General features: G+C 39.0%; 1 protein-coding gene across 5 annotated transcripts in view; it reads right to left on the bottom strand.

Annotated features, from left to right (window-relative positions):
* LOC148429817 (uncharacterized) overlaps positions 1 to 13,428 on the bottom strand; it is a 35,544-nt gene extending 22,116 nt beyond the window's left edge. For 3 of the 5 annotated variants that reach the window (XR_015865846.1, XR_015865847.1, XR_015865852.1), the window contains exons 1-12: positions 13,275 to 13,428; positions 12,112 to 12,223; positions 10,955 to 11,048; positions 9,815 to 9,869; positions 8,200 to 8,340; positions 7,961 to 8,121; positions 7,590 to 7,688; positions 6,811 to 6,956; positions 6,501 to 6,672; positions 6,184 to 6,296; positions 5,478 to 5,565; positions 5,034 to 5,144 (exon numbers count right to left, since the gene is read on the bottom strand). Coding sequence is in view for 2 of the 5 variants with exons in the window: in XM_088416651.1 (XP_088272777.1) it covers positions 5,343 to 5,565; positions 6,184 to 6,296; positions 6,501 to 6,672; positions 6,811 to 6,956; positions 7,590 to 7,688; positions 7,961 to 8,121; positions 8,200 to 8,340; positions 9,815 to 9,869; positions 10,955 to 11,048; positions 12,112 to 12,223; positions 13,275 to 13,386 (1,428 nt within the window). In the remaining 3 variants the exon portion in view is untranslated. The other 2 variants (XM_088416668.1, XM_088416651.1) reach the window with 2 other exon arrangements.
* Positions 13,429 to 15,020: the final 1,592 nt, after the last annotated feature.

Here is a 15,020-nt window from a genome sequence, read left to right as displayed (position 1 = left end):
ACAGAGAGCACAACACAGAGAGAAAATTGTCTGGAAAAAATATTTAATGAGTTTAAAAGAGGTGTCAAAGTTCATGTGCTCATTTGACATATTTCATTCTCTGAGGCAGTCTGATGTTTCTATATAAATGAGATTTTTATTCCTCTACATTTCACACCACATAAAAACAGATAAGTATGCATACTTTAAATAAATACCACTGAGACTCACACACCCAACACAACCAGAGGCTATTACATGTTTTCATATAAAAAAAATAGTATTCCCAAATTTTATGTTTATGCCATGTCACAATGAACCAGGAATAGTAATGGCACTAAAATAGTGGAATGGTGGACATTGAAATGTAACACCACAGTCAATGTTTCATCATATGCTTTAGAAAAAAAGTCAACATTAGGCATAGAGCACAGGTGTCGAACTCCAGTCCTCGAGGGTCAAGATCTCGCAGGTTTTCCAGCCATCTTTCTCAAATTCACCTGATGCAAATTATTAGGATCACTTTCAAGCTCCTGCAGAGGTTGTTATTCAGCCCATCATTTGAATCAGGTGTGTTAGGGAGAGAAAACCAGATAACATGCAGGACACCGGCCCTCGAAGACTTGAGGTCGACAGCTATGGTCTAGCGTGTCAGAGGAAAACTTTGTTCCAGTTGTTGCCACAGTGATTTTTGAAGTATTTGTATTATAAAACAATAGACATCTTAAGAGAAGATCAAAGCTGTAAACTTGAATTACACTTTATTGCTGCCCCGCTCATACTGCCTTCATGACTGCATTATTTTTAAAAATAACTTTTGAAAATGTTTTTGAAAACTCAGTTGTACTTGCACAATATAATGAGATCCAGTATATGAGCTGTTGCCATTTACACATTAGAAAATAAACCAAAGAATACAGTGTTCCCTCGCTATCCTTCGCACTTATATCTTTCGCAGCCTTGATGCTTCGCGTTGACCTCACAGCAGAGCATATGAACTGCAACACTTCCACGCTCAGTCTGAAGCAATCTTACAGCCCTCATACATAATCTTGTTCAAATGACTTTTGCTACAAACTAAACCAATGCTTTTCTACGTCTGGCACTATATAAGGGCGGGAGGCAAAAACTTTACCAGACTGCACAGAGTGACCTGCCATGCAGAAATGGGGGGGCTAGTGCGCTTTGCGCTGTAGCGTGAGTTGGGAGTTTGGAGCCTCATTTCTCACTGAAAGCATGATGCTATGTGTTGAAATAAATAAATAAATACTATTTGTGTCCATAAAGAGACTGTTAAGCCTCCATACTATGGTTAGCAAATTACTGGGCACGGGAAAGAAAGGTACGGAGGGTTTTAGTAACCATATTTGACACACTACTTTGCGAATTCTACTTTTCACAGGGGTTTTGCGGTCCCCATTAACAGCGATAAATGAGGGAACACTGCATACGTACCACATATTTCATGTACTGTATATTACCAATATTTTAATTGAGCATAATCATGTGTAGAAAATTTTGAAATATATGAAATATAGTCTGATAAAAAGTGCTCTATAATTACAGGGCTGCCTCTTAAACTTGTTTGGACATTGCGGGAGTACAGAATCAATCGGTCCTGATTAACACTGTGAAAGAGCTATTAATTGAAAAAAAAAGTGAAAATGTAAAGTTATTTTGTGTAGCACTGAACTGCATCACAGTCTCATGTCTAAATAATCCAACCAAAATAATGCATGAGAAAAAGCTTTCAGTATAATGCACCACTGTAAACTACAATCACAACAATACACAAAGATTTTGTGAACAATTATTTGATCATGTCAATGAAAACTGAACATTACTGTATCTTTAACAACGTTATGTCTTATTTTCTACAGCTCTTGAATTGTAGCTCATTAGATTGTGTGAGGTGTGGCATAACTGAGATACACTACAATGTTTTGGATGTGGTACAATCATGGAGATTAGGGCTCGGTTTAAAAATTGTTTTTCCCTTCTCATAGCCAGATATTGATTAAAAAAATCATAAATTAGCCTGTAACTCACAGAGAATACAGTGGGCCCCCGTGTTACGAACTTAATCCGTTCAGCGGCTACGCTTGTAACTCGAACTGCTCGTATGACGGGCAATCCAAACCTATGTTAATTAGTGAATGCGTGCAACGCGTGCAAAAACCTTAGGTAAAAACATCACGACTTTATACACATATTAAAAATTAGTAACATAATCTACTGTACAGTTAAAGTAAATAACATAAATATACAAAGGAAAAATGACATTTACCTTTGGGGCGACGTGACTTGAGCTGGGTGGAGGCGGAGGGGAGCAGAGACCAACCCGCAGAATTTATTTATTTAATTAATTCGATTTCCTTCTCTTTAATCCATAATAGAAGAAGCCTCTCCATTTTGTTGTTGACCGAGGTCCCTCCCCCGGCAAGGAAAGTCTTGCCCTTAGAAGATTGCCGAGCGGTTACGGCCATACTCACGAGCAAGGTTAACTATGCGTGCGCCTTCTTCGTATTTTTTTATTATCTCCTGCTTTGTTTCTATTGTCATCATTCTCTTACTTCTTCCTTTATAGTAGCAATTTTAGAAGCCATGTCTAACAGATAAAGTTTGCAAAGTCTTCACAACACACCGACCAGCTGTGCCATCAAGCTAGTTGAAGGATTTCGGCCAATAGCATATCGGCATTTCTGTGATTGACGTGACGCCGGCCAATAGCATATCCGCATCTCGGTGAGTGAGACCGGGACTGTGACCTTAATCGACCAATAGCATATCGGCATCTCCGTGACTGACACCGTGACTGAGACAGTGAGTGTGACATTATAGGACCAATAGCATATCGGCGTTTCCGTGTCATGCGTGAATAGTTAATTTTGTTGACGCAGCAAAGCGAAAAAAATAGTATGGACACACTGACTGGCATGTTGGATTGTTCGTAAGACGAAAGGTTTGTGCGTAAGAGGGGGACAAAAAACGCCGCGGTCCACGCTCGTAAGATGAAAAGTTCGTAAAAGAGGGAGTTCGTAAACCGGGGGCCCACTGTATATGGTTGCTAAACATGTATGCCAATAAGAGGGTGTTTTCAGGAACTAACACCTTTTTCAGGGTAGTCCATGAACGTCAGAATGAATTTTCCAATGCGCCCATGTACAACCTAATGTCGATACATTTTGTGGTGCTAATTGTGAAGGTACTGTATCTTAGCTAAAGTGCTCTATTATTGATATTAGTTGATTCATTTTGGTTGTATAACATCTATGAAAATGAAATTTCCCAAGACTCTCTTCTTGCAAGTCATATGGATTATTGATTGATATTGGATATGTAATTCTTCAAGCCTAGATGATTGTAAGTGAAATTAGCGCGGGTTTTTGAATACCACTAAGCTTGCTATACATCCTTTTATAAGTTAACCATGCCATGAAATTGTTTACTGCTTTGATCCTGTTCAATAAAATACGTGATTAATAAAAGCAGGGCAGTCAACTTTTGACCAGACCTTGGGAGTGAGACATCAGTCGGTTGGTTGTGGGGGTTGTGTCGAACACCACGTCTCGTGCACGTCTCGCAAAATGACGTTACACATGTCGGAGTGTGCACACTCGCAGATGTTGCAGTTACGTGGGGATGCTGACTTAATTGGGGAGCAATTTGCAAATTTTTAAAGTTAATCCTAGAAAACTGAAACAACCTTTTTTGAGCAATTATTATTATGATTATTATTATTATTGTTATTAACGCATCAAAGGTCTATCCACCTGTGTCCAAGAGCATTTGAACATACATCTTGTCCTCACATTAGCAGTGACTTGTACCATATCATACAATGATAGCGTAACTGACAAACGGTTCCTTTGCATCCTTAATTCTTTAAATGGTGCCATGTTGATTTTGGTAGAGTTTTGATGTGATGGGAATAATTCAGTAAAGCTAATCACAACGCAAACTCCGTCCGAGGAAAGGTTAAAGAAAAAAGCTTGATAAGGCTACTGCATGGACGTCCACACGCATTGATGGTATGTTACATCATGTTATTTTTATATCGTGGACTTAGAAAGAAAAAATGGGGGAAACAAATCCCTTATAAGTTCCCGCATTACTCAAGGACTAGATGCGACTTACACGATCCCCTCACACAACTACTCCCCATCCAACAGCCAACGTGCAACATCAATTGAACATGAACATTGAACATGAACAACACCTCTCGGTCGGCCCCGCTCTCCACCGGCTGCCGCCGCTGGGAATGCACCCGCGGGAGGATGCGCCCAGTCAGAGACTAGGGGAGGCGGAACTGCAATGCATTGAAGGCAGGCCAGCCCTGCAGTCATTTTGCGTGTCGAAATATTTTTATTCACACTGATTCTTTTTCTTAGCGTGATAAATTCAAAGTCTTGAGTGTGACACCAGACAGAAATGCATGAGTCTCTCTATAAATGGGTAAGTGTTGTCAGCTCTTCGGCAACTAACCAAAATAGAGCGTTTCTACTATGTGCGGCATTGGTTCTTCTGAAAATGTCTTCCATATGAAAGTAAAATTGGTACCACAAGAAATTCTTGACTGAATCGAAAATCAAAGTGAATCATGAATCAGAATGAGCTCTTTGTGAATCACATTGATTTAGAAAATCTGAATCAATACCCAGCCTAAATAGAGATAACAAGGGCAGGAGTGTTCTTAGAACAATACGCAGCAATAATGCCCAGTCACTACAACAGCATTTCTTATTAAAATTGCATAATGTTCTTCCAAAAAGAACAAGAGATAGCGCAGTAAGCTTTAAGAACAGATTTTTTTTTCTGCCTTTGTAAACCAGCTACATTCAAGAACTATCTACTGTAAAAAGGTTTTCACATTTGTTTTTCTTCCATAAAATGACTACAATCACAGGCTCTTGACAATACTGAACAGCAAAGGCACTTTCTAAAATCTAAAACACCACAACACTCTTGGCCGCATAATTTGCTGAATGATTGTCAGTATCTTTCCAAACTTCCCAGTGTTTCCTCACAGAACAGCTTTTGTCCAAACAACTGACCTTTCAGCACAGTGCTGATGTACAGACGTATGTGAAGAACATTTATCTTTCCCAGGGTCAAAGGTCATACTCTGCAGCACATTGCTGGAGGTACCAGTCATACAATCTACCCTGTGGAGTGAAGGAAATGTAACATTTAGGTTCAGAAATTATGAGGGTGCTTACGTATAAAACTATAACTGCAGGGTTGCAGACAAATTTGTTCTACAACTCCATTAAGCCCAAATGACATTAGCAACAACGCAAACATTAAATGTCGAGTTAATAGTGCAAATGTTAATAAATATTTAAAACATGAAGATATGGTTTTTACAACATTTGCTCACAAGAAGCCAAAAGACCACAAAAGCGCTGACAATTACTTACCTTCCTGTTCACATTAGCCATAATACATAACTGTCTTTGTGGAGAGTTCACAAAGAGCCCAAGTGGCAAAAGACTTACCTTCCTGGTCTTGACGATATCCAGTACATAATCACTGTACTCTATCATTTTTCTCTTCTCCTTTTTTGTTAATGTCTTGTACCTTTGGCTAGAGCATGAGACAGACTTTGAATTAAAAATATGTGAGGAATGATACCACAAAAAGACAGACTGCTCAACTATTTATTTTGTCGACTTTACTCGCATACAATGAAATTTAGATTGTGACATTGAGGTATCAGGGTTCTCGCTGATAAGAACATTCTTGGAATCCAGAAAAAATTTGCATTCTTTCTCTGATTGGCTCTTGGCCAGGAAATGCAAGATATAAGTTTTTTAAGATAGTAGTTTTTTAATTCCCTAATTAAAGACGTTTTTAAATTCAACGTCACCAATACTTTGTTTTACTTGTAGTGTAGTGTTGTGTAGTGTATCTTAGGGAGTCGTGACATCAACCAATAGCAGACCACCATTGTAGTGACGCAAGCAGTGACGTGACGTGTGTAGTGGCGTATGAGCGCGGTCACACACACACACACCGACCGCCAGGTTTGAGAAGAGAAGTTATCGTTTTTGATGTCGTAAGGCGAAACAAATAGCGTAAAGGGGAAGAAAGAAAAAACGTTGCAGTCCATGTTGTAAGGTGAAAACAAACGTGAGCCAGTGACTTTGTAAGCCGGGGTCCACTGTGTGAGTGTGTTTATTTGACTTTTTGAGGGGTACTTACCCAGAAAAATGCTTGGCTAAGAAAAGCAGGAGGTAGCAAAAGGCTCCAAAGAATATTACAAACACAACTTGTCCATCCTCCGGTATCCAGTCCCATAAGTACATCACTATTCCCTGTGAGGTGGATATGAAAATGAGAGATAGAGGTAAAACTGTATGCATGAGAGAAGTTGCTAAAGGTAAGTTTAGTTTTGATTAACTCTGCCATTGAGGTATTCCGTGACACTTAACCACATTATACGCAGGTATTTGAACTTTTACGTTTAGCCACTGTGCAGGTGTACCTATAAATATTTGGTGAATATGAGGAAGACTCACAGAGCAGATAGAAAGGGTTTGTGCTGGTGCTTCTCCCACGAGCTCACTCAGCTGCTCTTTGGAAAAGGTGCTCACAATGAAACTAAGGATGAAAAGAAGAGGAAGGAAGACTCCCAAAGCACCGCATACAAATGAGTTCACGCGGACACTTTTGTTATAAGTGGCATCACGCCTGCAGGTGAAGAAAAAAAAAAGAGATGCTTTCAATCTCGCCTGCGTTTTCCTGTGTAGAGTTGAAGCCCTTCTATACAGTGAGCAAATTTGACAAAATTAGTTGTAATCATGTTCTGCTGTAGTTGGTGTTTTTCACCTGTCCTGTTGTAGTCTGCTGGTAATGGTGGAGCAAATTAAATCACAGTCTTTCTCCAACTGATCCAAAGTCCTCTGCACAGCTTGGTTGATGGTCTTTTCAATGGTCTGACACACTCCATCAATCTGGTTTACACAGCGGCTAGGCTGAGTAAAAGCACAAAAAAGCTGATTATTTGGTGTTAATTTGCATCTGATCAAGGATATTCTCAAAGCCATGTACTGCAGTATACTTTTGAGGGCGGAAACTGCACTCAATCATTAAATCGAGGGTCCAGTTAAGATGGAGGATGATTAGTGAATTGCTGTGGCTGTAAATCAGCATGGTGCAATACTTCACAGCCACCGACAAAGGTGGGCTGATCAGTGGCCCTAGTTTACAACCCCCTGTGCTCAACTCTTATTGCAAAATATGAATTATCTTTCTCCAGGCCTCAGCAACCACCAGAAAATCGATCACTTTCCAGGGCAATATATAGATGTAAAACCCGAAGGACAGGTCAACCTTGAAAGATGGTATTCTGAGAATAAGACCGTGATCTGAGATTTAATAAATTACAATATAAATCTGTTATGCAGCAAACTAACAACAGTGACTGGTCTGACATTGCAGGAGCTCTATCAGTAAAGCTTGCCTCAACAAACAAATGAGGCAAACGTGCAGGTCTTTGCAGGTGCAGCATTATTCTATCTGTGTGGGCGGAGTTCTTGATTGTGTTGTTTGGCCGATCGGTGTACATTGCATATGTATTGCAGAAAACAATGCAGATTAAAGTTTACCTTCTGTGGGTTGGGAATATATATTGTTGGCATTTCAAAACCACATTTGTTGAGACCTGGCCGGCGGCACAATTCCTGGACGATCTGCATCATCACTCTCTACAATAAAAAAAAAAAAAAAAAAAGTATATGTGTGTGTGTGTGTATATATATATATATATATATATATATATATATATATATATATATATATATATATATATATATATATATATATATATATATATATATATATATATATATATATATATACACACACACACACACACACATACTCACATACTCACACACACACACATTATATATGTAAGCTATGTTCTATTGATATGTCATGTACTGTAGCTAAAAAAGGATACTATCAATTCTATTACCTGTCGATCCGTTTCCTTGCCAGCTTCATCAGCCTTGCTGAGGTAGAACAAGAGCTTGTCTCCACATTTCTCACTCAGTTTCTCCACAATGTTCAGCGTGCGCTTGCACAGCGCCTGGCCCATCGGGTCAAAGAATACAAATATCAGATCAGACTGTTCCCCTGCGCAGAAAAAGAAGAGAGCAAGAGTGTCGTCTCAAGCTCAAACATGGGTGAGCACGGAGTGCTATGCAGACATACCCAGCCATGTGATGGCACTGTTAACATTAAAAGGGTAAATCATGTCCCCGTCCACCAAGCCAGGTGTGTCCACAAAAGTCACAAGGCTGAACTTCTTTTGCTTTGATGTGGAGATCTCTGCAGATAGGTAGTCCATCACACCTGGATAATACAATATATACTGGTAATACAATATAGTATACAGATAACATACATTCATACGTAAAACAACATTTTAAAACATCCATGAAAAAGTAATAATACTTCATGTCACAAATTCCTGGAAGCAAAAAGTGGGCAGCAACAATTTGAGCGCTTCCTAGAAATGAATTTGTCTAGTCAGTTTTTCACCATCCCTTGTGTGATGAAGTCTGTTGTCATGGTTACACACAACAGCTCTTCAACTGGCAGCTTTAGCGTAGGGCGTGGGACATAAAGCTAGCCAGTGAAGAACGACTGTGAGGCAACGCACTGTGAGATTTCAATATACCCAGCAGAACAGGACCCACTATTGAGACGTACACACCAGAGACTCACATGCACGCACATACACACATACGCCTGCACACTGAGCAAAGCAGGTGTTAAGAGGCTCCACAATTTACATCCTTGTGCTGCACACAGCAGAGATACTGGTGGCACAATTAGCATTCCCTTATGGCGATCACAACGGCATGGCCCACCATATCAATATATCCATCAGCGAGCGCAAATGCAAAAAGACATACATGCTGCATGCAGCATACCAATGATACAAGACTTGGCAAGACAGTTGCGACTCTCCAAGGAATAGAATTTAACATATAGATCATAGATTCCAAAAATCCTCATTATTCCCCCACCAGCTCTTAACAACAAAAAATCGGACACAAAGAAATTCTGATTAACGGTTGCTACTTTTTTGACAAAGTTCAGCCACAAATTATGTGTATGAAGCAGTAATAATGCTGAGAAACAAACTTCTTGAACTACATAGGTTCAATCACATGCACTTAATGAAAATGATATTGAAAAACCTCTTAGGCTGGCTCAAACAAACGCTTGATTTTAAAGAGTCACCCAAAGGAAATAAACAACAGCTTCTTCTATAAGCACCTATACTGCATTTGTGATGAGTCATCCTCGATTGCTGAGCAGACTCAGCATATGCCTTCATCATGCTATGCTATAGGGTGTTTCCAAGTGGTAGCAGTGAGCTCAAAATCAAAGGCAAGCTTGTACTCCAGGAGCGGATCTGCCGGCGTGGCGAAGTTGTGGTGCGTTGCTGGGCTGTCTCTGACGGTCGGGCGTTTGTCAGCAGCTCCTCCTGCCACTCCCCACCGTCCTGTTTCTCTCACCATACTGCCAGCACCCAGTGAATCTTCATTCCCACAGCACAGACATATATCACTGCCTGCCCCCACCTTCCTTTAACCTCCCCACCCATGCATCCCGACCACGTCACTCCCTGACACGATCGCCTCGCCGTTCTTGAGCAATTGTCTTGAGAACAATTGCCTTGATTTATTTACAATAGCCAAAACTAATACTTCTCTAATTAACGCAACTTATAAAAATCTGACCCACCTGTCTATCAATCTCTAAATTTATCTACAGTATGGTTTCCGTCTATGTATTAACATCATAAAAGGCTTACCTTTGAACTCAAGAAGCGGTCGAAAATGGGGATAAAGATGTAATGTTGCATTCCCCTGGGAAAAGGAGAGCATGAGAAGGAAAGAGAGAGAGAGAGTGCACGAGAGAGAGAGCGAGAGAGAGAGAGTGAGAGAATTGATCTTCAGTAGTTTTTTTGTCTTTTTTTTTTTTGCAGCCAGCCCTCTCTCCTGTGAGTGCTTGCTTTACTAATTATTCATTTTCATCTTCTAAACCAAAGCAGAAGGATATGTGCTGAGGAGGAATGTGTCTGCTGCGTCGGTTTATACTGCTCTATGTGCGTACTGCATTCGTTGTTGCTTATGTTTAGGGTACATCTAACGCTTTAATCAGTCGCATAGAGAAATAGTGTATAATTTCTATGACAACTCCATATTACCTACCTTACTGGTCTGTAAGAATGTTTGTACTATTGTCCAACGATGGTAGACTTGTTTTGTAAGATAATTGGCAAAAAAACAGAAAAAAATGTCAAAAGAAAGCGATGTAAATTACTAACATCGGTAGGGGAGCTCTGACGCGAAGAAATTCGGTACAATGTAGACAGCTTTGACCAGAATCATACATCAAAGAGTTAATTATGTGCTTGGGATTTTAGCATTTTCTTCAGCTTTTGTGGCATTGTTGCAAAAATAAGTGCTTATCATACAAAAGTAATGCCAATTCAGTGAGCATAGAAGATTTTTTTTTTTTTTGCTTTTCTACTTCAACAAGTCGTGTCCAGGAGACAAATACAATTTCAAAAAGCAGATAGAAAGACTAACTTGCAAATACATTCACAAATACTTGCAAACTGTTCCAAACCTACTTGTAAGCTAAATTCTAAAAACATAGATTTGCAATTAGTTTGAACGTACTTGCAAACAAAACTACTTATAAGGAAAATGCCCCCCCCCCCCCCCCCCCCACACACACACACACAACAGGTTTAAGTCACCATTCCAAACCAGCCTCTGTATCTTGCTAGACTTTTCGTTTTTTAAGGGATAGCTTGTCAGTTGCTAATGTAAGCAAATAATGAATGGATCTCTTCATCAACGTTCACGAAAGATGTCCAAATTTCACAGCAACAGCTAGATTGAGGCATTCCCTCAACTGAGCAAGTGTAACAGTCACGTCATACCGTCAATGATTCTCTTTTGCGCCCACTTGTGATGAATGTGAAGCCTTGTGTTTCAATGGCAACACCAGTTTTTTGGATGTGCTCTTCCACATACCTGAAAAAACAACAAATACTGCGGATACACACTCAATGTTTGGGCTGCTTTTCGCAGGATTTGAAAGCTGTGCTTTTGAGGCATAAGACAGAAGCTACCCCCAACATTTTATATATTTAGAAGTAGATTCAAAATGTCGTTATTTCTGTGATCGTGTCTCAGTTCGTAATTAATAAATATTTTGGATGAACATTAAAAACAGAAATGTATTTTTTTATAATCTTCGTTATTAAACGGAATCAAACAAAATGAACTTGCTTCCAAGACTAAAAAGTCTGACATGAACACATCAGGCAGGAGTCAGCAACCTTCAATGTCCAGAGCTATTTTGACTCTCAAAAAAAAAAAAAAAAATACTGGGAGCCTCAGAACCTTTTATGACATCCAACGTGAAGAGAACACTGGATATAAAATAATAATAAAAAAATAAAATGGCTTTTTTCAGCAGTCCTCTTATTAATCAAATTAAAGCCAAACTTAAATGATCCATCTGCAGCAACCCGAAAATGCAAGTTGAATGAAAGGCTGTTACAGTTCGTATATAATATAGTTGCAAAAGAATGGACGGTTAAAATATTTGCAGTTACTTTCAAAAGTTTGGAAACACTTTCAAATTCAACAGAAAATTCTAGCGATTAAACCTTGATAATCCACAGTATTGAACAGAAAATAAAAGATTACGTGAACATTAGTCAGAAATTGTAATCGTAGAACATAGTCGGAAATCTCTGGATGACTTCAACATTTATTTAAAATGAATGGAAAAAATAAAATCAGTATTTTAATGTGTTTCCAAACCTATTGACTTGTACGAACATTTAACAACTAAAAACTACCACAATCTCCATGTAACTTTTATAAAGCCAACAAACTACAATAGTTCAAATGGTTTGGATGAAGTGCAGATTATTTTCAGGTCAGTGAGAGCCACAGAAGGACGAAAAAGACACATGTGGCTCGAGAGTGGTGGGTAGACCCCCGATTTAAGGGCATGAGACAGTGGAGAAGCCAATTTTAGGGTGATGAATTGAATATATATATATATTTTTTTTTTTTTTTTTACCAGTTAATGAAGGAGCTCTTTCCTGCAGAGTGGTTCCCCATTATCATCACAATGATCTTTTTTCTGGGGGGCAGTAAACGCACTCCGAGGCTGCTTGCTATTTTGACCAGGCCTGGAAAATAAACATGAGAACATAAGGTAGTGCAATTAATGAGCATCTCCATTGGACACAAGTCAATTGACAGCACAGCTAAATAAATTACACCGGGTCATCATTTAATAAGATGATTAAAAAATGCAAAATGAGTGGTATTTGTAAAGGTGTACAGTACAATTATAGATTGTGAAGCCTTGGTGGAGGGTTGACTTAGACCAAGTGTTGGCATATTTTGTTCAAAGATCCATTTCGACTGTCTTTTAAAATTATTATTTTTTTACCATCTTAAGTGAGGATAGCATTGCACATAATGAAATAAATAACAATGAAATGCATTTTTAAGTAGTCCTCTTATTCGTAAAATTAAAATCAAACTTTTGCAATACACCTAAAAATGCAAACCAAAAATGCCACCTGTTTTGTCATCATTTTACCGCTCGTGAAAACATTCTTTAATAATGTTGCAAGAGCATATTTACAATCACATTTGGAAAACCAAATGCTGAGAGTCACCGAGAGTCACAACAGGATGAAAGAGCCACATTCGGCTCTAGAGCTGAGCAAAAGACTGCAAAGTGTACTCTAGAATAAGGTAACATAGTGACATTACGGATGACAAGTTGAAACTGAGAAGTAATAACACGGGTACAGAGATGGAAATACATATAACCTTGTGCTGTCCTCAATCTCGATCTCTGTGTTAATATGTTAGTATGTTAATATTTCATTCTACCTTTAAATCGCTAGGCTTCAATGTTTATTTTAAAAGAGCTAAATGAACTTTTCAGCAGCGTGTTCCCCACGAGTCAGAAGTGACAGCCACTTTAGAGGACCAGTGTCCAATGTCAAATGGCACATGCTAGTACAACTACAGAAACATAAAACTATATCTTTTCATTAGGTCAGTATCTATAGTAGGATACGAAATCAAGCAACCGCTGAGAATTTGAAAGAGAAAATAAAAAATATCTGATAGAGTACTATCCTAAAACGCTAAGCTGTTCATGTTTGTTGCGGAAACTTAGCCGAAAGCTCAAGCCCGGCCACGTCCCTTTTCATGATTTACCGTTTTCGCTGTCGACATATAAATTGTGGCATTCTTTCAGTATCCTCTCACTGGGTGACGTGATAGCGGACTCCAAAGGGTTGGCCACAGAGCGAGGCTTTCTGGCCGCCATGACGAAGCGGCTCACTGGCAAGCAGCCTGTTAAGACGCGACTCCGCCCAGCCAGCACAGGGGAAGTCTTTCGGCGTTACACCACACCGCCACATGGTTTCAGAAGGGAAAGGGCGCCCCCTGCCGGTGTCATACTTAAGTCCAGCTGTTTCGAAATTGTATATGTTTGCCCCTTCTATTGTTTTATTGATTTTAATATTTTTATTCTTGTTGCCTTTTGAAGAAAAGGGCACAAAGACATTTTTGTTTGATACGTTTTACAGCGCTTTGGTCGTCTGTATTGTTTTACATAAAGTTTGATCGGATTAAAGAGTTACTGAGAATTTTTTTTCCTCGCCCTTTTTCTCTTTGGACTCACTGAAAAAAGGTTGAGAACCACTGATTTAACAAAGCAGTGCGAAATGTAATCAGACTTTATGTGCCTCAATACCTGACTTGTTAACATACAAAACCCACTACAGATGTTAAGGGTTCATATCTAAGAAACGGCAACATCTGTGTGGAAATTCTGCTTTCTTCTCACACTCATGATAGGTTACCGTATTTCTCAGAGTACAAATCAAGATTTTTCCCCTCATTTTCAACCGCAAATTAGGGGCGACTATTAAACGCATAACTCAAGTCAAAATAGACCATTTTTCGCAACATATCTGTATCTAATTTAAATGTGAAATAAGTAATGCCATTTAAGCTTAAAATGAATATATATTATACAGGCTATTCGTTTTAGAGCGTTTGCACAGAACATCGTAAAAACGCACTTTTGTCAAGCACCACCTATATTGCCTCGCACTTGTTTTTTCCCCCGCCCCCAGCCTCAACATTATGCTTTGCAAAATAGGAAGAAATGCGTCTAAAAGTAACGTAATTACATCGTTTTAATAACATACACCATGTTATAATTGGACAGTCATGATCTAAAGTCAGGGGTAGACTTATAATCACGTTTTTGTAAAATTCACCCAAATTAAAGTTTAAAATAAAGGGGGTCGACTTATAAATCAGGTCGATTTGTCCAGTACTCGGAGAAATACGGTACATTTGAAAACTCCAAACTGTTCATTGGAATGATACCTACCCTGTTGGTTGTTTCGGGGGTAATTAACCTACATATTGGTCAAAATTACAAACTTGCCTCAGTTGGTCATGACAGTTTTATACATGTGTGCGGAATAGATTCTTTTTCTCAATCTTTCCAAGATGTTCAACAAGGCCTTGAACTGGAAAAATTCCTCTCAGAATTCTACAAGCCTCACTTCTTGACTGATTGTGTCTCTGCTGATTCATGTTCATGTCTTTCTGAACAATTTCAACTTATTTAATCAGTTCATATGAGTTCATTTTATGTTGAGCCCCAGTTCAAAAACGTGCAGAATCAAGCACAACCTCCCAAAGGATTATGGGGATTATGAGGAAACTGGACTGCCTTGCAGAAATGTAGCAAATGCAGTCCAGATGACAATTTAGGATTACTTAACACTTGCTGTTTGCATATGTATCTTTCTTTTTTGTTTTTATATCAGCTAACTAACTGTTTTTTTTGTTTTTTTTTGTCTTGTCATTTCTTATAGGACACCTATATCGCTCATTTGTTTTCTGAGAAAAAAAAATGCAGTTCGGCACATTTTGCTCCAC

This window comes from Hippichthys cyanospilos, chromosome 1 (assembly GCF_059441005.1).
Source record: "Hippichthys cyanospilos isolate Australia breed blue-spotted pipefish chromosome 1, RoL_Hcya_1.0, whole genome shotgun sequence".
Lineage (NCBI taxonomy): Eukaryota > Metazoa > Chordata > Actinopteri > Syngnathiformes > Syngnathidae > Hippichthys > Hippichthys cyanospilos.
Note: the sequence above shows the minus strand (reverse complement) of the source record. Positions and strands in the feature narration are given on the sequence as shown.